The following is an 8354-nucleotide window of genomic DNA, read 5'->3' on the forward strand; positions in this document are numbered from 1 at the left end:
TGTATGAATGTGGTTCCTTCACAGGGACTGACTGCAAAGCACAGGGCAAGGTCTTAATAGTAGCTGTTTAGAGACGTAACAGGCTGACTGGCGAGTACAGCCGCTGCAGCAGCAATCAATAACGCATTTAATGTGTATTTGTCTCTGAATTCACTGTTAACTGACAAGATAACTGAATGTCTAAATTTAAATTGGAATATATTTCAAGTTAGTAGCGTAAATCTGCTAGATGTTTGCTAAACGTATTTGCCTTAAAAATAATGTTGCCGCTAATAAAATGTCAACTGCAGATACTGTACAATCACCTGCATTTCTATCTCTGTTAAATAACAGTAAGACTTCTGTACAACTTGTAACCTCATTTTCAAGTCATGGCCAAGATATATAGTATAGTATAATCCACAGCTGGTTTGTTTTAGCCACGGCTGTCATTTGGCATCAGTGTTCATTGCAGAATAAACTCAATTGCAGTATTAGTTTAAAGTTACACAAAGCAATACAAAATTCAAGTGAATCAAACGCCATTACTGTCGCACATTTACATTATGCCCTTGTTAATGGTTGTTGATGGTTGCAAGAGTTTCTTTTGCATGCTGAAACAACAAACACTCCCTGGAGATGTGCCTAGCCAAACAAAAAAAGAAATATGATAAAAACTTATTTTGAGAAATGCAAATAAGAACCAAAAAAAATGATGCGAGCAAGAGAGTGCTTTTGTAAATATTGCAGCTGATAAAAGACTGTATGCTCTATAAAAAATGGTCACAATCTCAAAGAGACTAGTAAGTCTTGTAGACAGCAGCATCCTGTACGATCTCCATTTTTCTATTTCAATTTATACTGATTTAAGAAACTGTGATATCTCGGGTAGTTTTCAAAGCAACTGAAAAGATTTTCAAAAGAAGAAAATGATCTTAACACCAACCATGCTCCTAACTTCATATGCGTGTGTGTGCGTGCTTGCATGTGTGTGTGTGTGTGTGTGAAAGAGATGAAAGGAGACACAGAGAAGGAGAGAAAGACAAAATGACTGAGAGTAAATGAGATAGCTCTTAATTACCGCCTGCGTTTCTGTATGATGTCAATAGGCCTGTTGACAGCACATGGCGATCCCCATATGTTCCCACTCCGAACAGTGATACTCCGCTCCACGGAGTAACAGAAGCCACAGTTCGTTGGCACACTCATCTTTCTTTAGCCTACTTTCTTTTAACTTGTCCTCACCCTCCTCTTCTTCGCCGCTCCGCTGCTCTCCCTCTCTTGGTTCTCCTCAGCTTGTCCTCATCCCTGTAAAACCCGGCCCTCTTCCTCAACTGTCTCGCTCTGTCATGCTGTCCAGCTCTCCACGGCTTCCCAGGAGTTCTCATTACCTCTGGTAGGAGTGGACACCAGCTCTAGGACCAGTGGCTCCAGCGCTGAGCCAGGATGACCGGGGTGATGCAATCCATGCTACTGTACGCTGGTGAAAATCTGCTCTTCCTTGGATTATTTGAATATATTTGGAGTGTATCCGCTTCCTGAGTACCTGAATTCCCCTCTGCACACTCCCTGCTGTCTGTTATGCAGAAAAAAGCTTTTCATCACTCTCAGCAGAGCTCCATTAATCGGTCCCCCACGTATATTTTGTCTTTGCTCCGGGTCTAAATGTGGCGCAAAACTCCCACGTCCCCCTCGTCCCCCCCCTCCTCTCTCTCTCTCTCGCTCTCTCTCGCTCCCTCTCAAAAACTCAATTGCAGTATTAGTTTGAAGTTACATGAAGCAATACGAAATGATCTCTCTCTCTCTCTCTCTCTCACTCTCTCTCTCCCGCTCTCTCTCTATTTTTCACTCTCTCTCTATCTTGCTCTTCTTCTGTTTCTCTCTGCTTCCTCCTCTGTGCTCTGGCTGCTCCACCTTCAATTACAGAACAAACAGAGACCTTTCCTTTGCATGGACAAACCTGCTCTCCTGCTTCAATCTTCTACCACAGTAACCCTGTGATGTATGTGTTTTTTTGTCCGAGTGCCCCTCAGAATGTGCACAGATCTGTACAAGGTGTGTGTGTGTTTGTGTGTGTTTGAGTGTGTGTGTGTGTGTGTGTGTGTGTGTGTGTGTGTGCGAGCAACCAATCGTGTGCTCCAGTGAGCAAGCCAGTGTGTAGGCATGTGACTGAGCAAGTTCTGTGTGTGTGTGTGTGTGGTGTGTGTGTGTGTGTGTGTGTGGTGTGTGTGTGTGTGTGTTGTGTGCGCACAAGAGGGAATAAGTTTCAGAGTGAGGTCAGAGCTGAGAAGGGGCGGGAACAGTGCCAGCATGGTTCCTGCCTTCACCAAATGTTTTTTTTCTTTTTAACTCCTTCTGCTCTCTCTCTCTCTGTGTCTCTCTCTCTCACACACACCACACACACACACACACACACACACAACCACACACACACACACACACACACACAGCACAGACAGACGACAGATCAGATGGAGTGGTGTGTGTGTGTGTGTGTGGTGTGTGTGTGGTCTAGTATAGCTACATTTGTGGGACCAAATTGTGAAAACAGTATACTTATGGGGACCTGATGCTTTGTGGGGACCAAAATGCTGGTCCCCATAACGTTAAAGGGCTTTTTGAGGACTAAGACTTGGTTTAGGAGTAGGTTAGAGTTAGGTTATGGTTAGGGTTAGGGTAGGGTGAGGGTTAGGCATTTAGTTTATGGTTAAGGTTAGGGTAAGGGGCTAGGGAATGCATTATGTCAATGACTGGTCCCCACAAAGATAGGCAGACACGACTGTGTGTGTGGTGTGTGTGTGTGTGTGTGTGTGGTTGGGTGTGTGAGTGTTGTGTGTGTGTATGTGTGTGTGTGTGTGGTCACAGGTATGTCTAGTCAAAGTTAGGTAAAGAGATTGATGACAGGATGAGTATGATAAGGTTTACTAGTAGCTCCTGGGACACAGTTTGCTGAGAACAAATACACACACACAAATACACACCACCCACACACACACACATACACACACACACACACACACACACACACCACACACCACACACACACACACACACACACACACACACACACACAAACATATAACAGTATGTCTCGATGGCTTAGGCATTAGCATGCAAGGTCACCCATGGCCAGGGGCAGTGTATTTTTGAAGACCAGAAATGTGAAAAGTAAATATGAAACCTTAGCTGGGTGACCTTTTGTGCATGTTATATGAAAACGTAAACAGGAAATATCTGAGATAGCGAGATCAGCAAAATGAGACAGGAGCCATGAATCTATAGGCTATGTTTCCAGAGAGATTAGTTCAGGATTCTTAGCCCAAAGAAGAAAAGTCTGTAAAATGTCATCAGGACAAGATGATGTGTGTGTGTGTGTGTGTGTGTGTGTGTGTGTGTGTGTGTGGTGGTGGTGTGTGTGTGTGTGTGTGTGTGTGTGTGTGTAAGAAGGTTCCGTTACTGGAGTGTGATCGGGAGCAGAGACGTTTTCTGACTGCACAGCAGGTGGTTCGGTGTTGCCATGTCCTTCTGACAATTTCAACATATCAGTAATATCGCTTTGGGTATTGAATATCATATCATATTTGACCTATTACCTGTTAGCTAAACCCCTCCCCCGAACAGGGCCTGTCCAATGATAGCTTGGCAACCATAACTAGGCAGACCTTTGAAGCTTTGGATCCCTCCACATCCATCACAGCGGTGAGAATGATGCTGTAATAAAAGGGAGACTCTGCATTCAAAGAGTTTGATGGGTGGTGACAAAACTCAATGCAAGAGATATCTTATGTTACTTCCAAAGTCAGTAAACGCATAGTTTGTGGGGTGTCATGTTAGATTACAAAATACCCCCGCAATTAGCATATACACTGTGTTCATGTCCCCACTGAGTAGAAGATGCTGTTAGAGCTTAGAGGAACGTCAGCCGCTCTGTCCGACTTCTTCATGTATTTTGGGGAATTTACACTCCAGCAACCCCAGCTAAGCGTACACAAGATAGAGCTACATTTACCAAACACATCAGTTAGTCCTCATCCTAAAAGCCTTTTCTCTTGTAATATTGAAAACATACTGTTAAAAAACACAAACACAAGTATGTAAGATTAGCAGCCAAACAGGGTTATGTTAGAATAAAAAATAAGTTTGATCTTTTTCTTATCATACTTAAAAACTTCTACACTGCAATAGAACAACTCTGTTTCTTTATTTTCATGTCCTAGGTTATTTATAGCCTACATACATAGATCTTGTACATAGCCATCAGGATCATATAATGGATTTCTTTAACAAGATTGACATTTTAAAACGTGCAAGCAGGAAACATGGAAAATCTGGAGAGGGCGTTTTTGTCTAACTCATGGATCAAAGGTTAGCTTCATTAGCTCGCTGGCTGCAGCTTATAAAATCTGCCGGTGTGTTGTCATTTCAACAAAGATGACAGTTTTTAACTAGAAATAAGAAACCTGTTTTGCCTACCTCTGTCTGAAATGAAGAAGCCATAGTTTGGAGTGTAAAAATTGCCACTCTAATGAACTGCATTGTGTGCCTTTGGGAGAATGCAAAGTGTGGCAGGCGTAGCAGAAGGACATTAACGAACGGTCAATTACTATCCAGCTTGCCTCTACACACAAAAAACATCTCCATAAATGGAAATGCACATCAAGCTACATTCTGCAATACGACATGGTTCAATTAAATTGGCAAATCAATCAATTGATCACCTCATCCAAATAGAATTTACAAATGTTAGGCAGAGATAACGATAGGTTAGAAGGGAAAAGAAAAAGCAATAATAGGAGTGGTAGAGGCTCAATAGGCATCTTTAACGTGAACCAGGCCCTTTTCTAGATGCCAGACAGTTTCAAATACATCGCACAACCACTCATCCATTAGCTATTATGTGAAAAAACTGGCTTGTTTTCATGTGGTTTCTTTTTCAAATTCATATTTACGTTGGTTGCAAACTTGTGACATACAGCACAGACAGCTTGTGCTGCAGTGTTTTCTCTCTAAAGGTATTGCATGTGAGCCTTTAATGTATTTCAAAGGTTATGTGTCCACGGTATTGAAGAAAAACATCCATTTAAGGAAATCTGAAAAGGTGCACACACACACACACAAAGGGCCAATCATAACCACAAACTGAACAGACCTACAATAATGTACTGTATATTATATAGCCTGAATTCAGAATCAGAATCAGATCAGAATCAGAAATACTTTATTGATCCCCAAAGGGAAACTCTATGTCACAGTAGCACCAGTAGTAAGAAGACAGACGGAGCACTGCAACAGGCAGCTCGCACTTTTCAGCGCATGCGCACACTTCACTTCAGATGCATCAGAAACAGAATCAGAATCAGCATTGTAGCAAGATAAAGCAAGACAACACACAGTTCATGTGGACACATGAAGGAATTTTTTGAGGTGGCATATAGAGGGTGCGAGAAACACAGAATCGAGAAACACAGAAACGAGGCAGACATATGACGTCTGCTCTCGCCAGAAGCAGGAAGAAGAAGGCAAGGAATTCAAGGCATTGCCACCCAACTTTTTTGTTCATGAAAACAGCAACATTTCAAAGTGGCTTGTTTGGTGCATTTTTTCCATGTAGCTCTCAGTCTCTGCCCCCCATCGCTAACAGATGAGTCCGACCTAACAAAAATCGCACCATCCCCCACACCTGGCCCTACCCCCATGATCACAGGTAGGCCTATTGTGAACAACGAGCTATTTAAAGGTCCCATAACATAGTGCTCTTTGGATGATTTTATAAAGACCTTGGGGTGTGGCCTTGACCAACTGCCACTTTGCTTGTTTGAAAGCCATGATGGCTCTCTCTCATGGGTGGGCCATTCACGCACACACGCACACACGCACGCATGCATGCACGCACGCACACACGCACCTACGCACGCACTCCATCTAGAAAAGATAGTGAGATTTATTAGGATTCTGTCTGTGTGTGTGTGTGTGTGTGTGTGTGTGTGTGTGTGTGTGTGTGTGTCACAGGTATGTCTTGTCTATCTGTTCGGTAAAGAGATTGATGACAGGATGAGTATTATAGGGTATTACAGTAAGTAGCTCTTGGGACACAGCTTGCTAAGAACAAAGAACATGAACAAACAAACAAACAAACACACATTCTCTGAGCGGGCAAAGCACAGAAAGGGGAGGTAACCTTGCCCCTTATGACCTCATAAGGGGCCAGATAAGGGGCCCATCTGAGCTTTCATTTTCTCAAAGGCAGAGCAGGATACCCATGCCTCGGTTTTCACCTATCACCATTTCGAGCCACTGGGGGACCATAGGCAGGCTGGGGGAACTCATATTAATGTTAAAAAACTCATAAAGTGAAATTGTCATGCCATGGGACCTTTAAGCTCTTGTGAAAGCGAACAGATTCACAAAATGGATCACGACGAGCTGAGGACGAAAATACGGACCGCTAGCTGGAAGCACAAAAACCTTAGAGTTTCACTCCAGACCCTGTTGGGTGAGGAAACATTAAAGAAAATAGAGTTTTTTTATTGACGCTCCAAAATTTTGAGGAATCCAGAGAGTGTTGGAGGAGTTGCTGGTACCCTATGAAGACAAGCCATGTGGTGTCTCGGATACGGATTTTGCCTTCAAACTGTTTGAGTAATTTTTTGAGAGACAAACAATTGAAAAAGAATGGTTCCGGGACTGCATGCTGAATCCCAATTATGTGAGTAAATCTCCTGAAATGGCCACCATCCTGGTGGAGTGTGATGTGTAAGGTGAGATAGCAGAGGTTAAGTCATGTGTGTCATGATTGTAAAAAAAACAGTGGCTATCAGTGCATCTTTGCCAAGCGCAAACCAGTAGAGAAGGCATCAATACATTTTTAGGGAGGGAGGGTTATGCCTCTTTTCCAAATTTCCATTCCATTTCCATTTTTGGAGGGTCATAGAAAAATGTATTGCTGGCGAAGGGAGGGTCAAGTCTTTTTTGACTAAAGATCCCAAAACTCCTCCGGTAGCCCCTTAAATGAAATACGAACGGTCCCTAAGCAGGATTGACTGTGATAAAAACAAAACCCTACAAGTCAAACCTGATACTGAACACTCCCAGGCTCTCATTTTGTTTAGTTTCATCGCAATGTATTCACACTTGGGACTCGGGAGTGAGGACTTTGGACTTGTAAATGAATTTATCCTCAGTGGGATGAACAGTGTCCTGATGCAAACCGGATGAGAGGATGTTGTCAATAAAAATGTACAGGAGTGTGAACGTTAGACACGTTTTCATAACAGGAAAATTGTTTTCATGTGCAGTTAGAATAATTAAATGCTTAAACAACATCTTATCTCCAGACACACACACAGACACACACACACACACACACACACACACACACACACAGTGTCCCATGTATCTGCGTCACCGTGGTGGAAGAGAGTGGATATATGAAGAAAGACAGACACTACATGTTTGGTTCTGCTCAGTATCTTCACATCTTGTCTTAAGACAGTCAGGCTCTAAAGCGCTGAACACCAAGACGATGTGACGAAGTAATCTCTAAAACTCATAAAATAGCGAGGCATCATGGATTCTGGCTGACCCTTCACTTGTGGCTTTAATAGTCCATTATTTGCAAAGGGGCCTCATGACATCATGTGTTGGCAGTGGTGGAAAGAAACAAAGAAAATTGAGGCAAGTACTTTAGAAAGTACTGTTTTAAAGTACTTGAACTTTTTTTCTATAAATTACTTTCTTTCTTTATATGTGCATAAAATAAAACAAAAGAAAAAAGAAACATACAATAATCTAATAAATTGCACAAGTGGGATAAAAAAACAAACCCTGTGGGCTTGTAAACATTGAAATTAAAGACAGCTGTACATACTTGCCACAAAATTTGCAAATGAACATAAATATCTTTTTTAAACTTTCTACTTCTACTCCACTACATCTTATCGGGGAATATTGTACTTTTCACTCCACTACATTTATTTAATTACTTTAGTTACTAGTAACCTGACAGATTCAGATGAACTAAAGTAAATATAATCAATTAGAATCTTTTATCATATGTTAAGATAAGTCAGTAGGTTAAGATAAGTCATAAGTCAGTAAGACAAGTTACCCAATAGTGTATTAAGTAATTAAACTAGTCCCCCAAAGATCAGCTTCAATATTAATGAAGAAAACATTAACTCTATAATACCTATAATCCCACAATGTAATATATATTTTCTGAAATGGGCCCTTCTGCATGAGTACTTTTACTTGTGTTACTAGAAGTATATGCTGATGCTATTACTTTTGAATGCATGCCATTTACATGTACAGTAAAGGAGTATTTCTACACTGCAGTATTGCTACTTTTAATTAGGAATATTATGTGAGTACTT

General features: G+C 41.7%; 1 protein-coding gene across 6 annotated transcripts in view; it reads right to left on the reverse strand.

Annotated features, from left to right (window-relative positions):
• pde4ca (phosphodiesterase 4C, cAMP-specific a) overlaps positions 1 to 8354 on the reverse strand; it is a 60000-nt gene that overhangs the window by 27482 nt on the left and 24164 nt on the right. The window contains exon 1 of one of the 6 annotated variants that reach the window (XM_032532631.1): positions 1061 to 1678. The exons of 4 other annotated variants lie outside the window; for them this stretch is intronic. In XM_032532631.1, coding sequence (XP_032388522.1) covers positions 1061 to 1188 — 128 coding nt within the window. In that variant the 5' untranslated portion in view covers positions 1189 to 1678. Of the gene's footprint in view, positions 1 to 1060; positions 1680 to 8354 lie in introns of those variants that run through there. One more of the 6 variants, XM_032532630.1, reaches the window with a different exon arrangement.

Source organism: Etheostoma spectabile, chromosome 12 (assembly GCF_008692095.1).
Source record: "Etheostoma spectabile isolate EspeVRDwgs_2016 chromosome 12, UIUC_Espe_1.0, whole genome shotgun sequence".
NCBI classification, from domain to species: domain Eukaryota; kingdom Metazoa; phylum Chordata; class Actinopteri; order Perciformes; family Percidae; genus Etheostoma; species Etheostoma spectabile.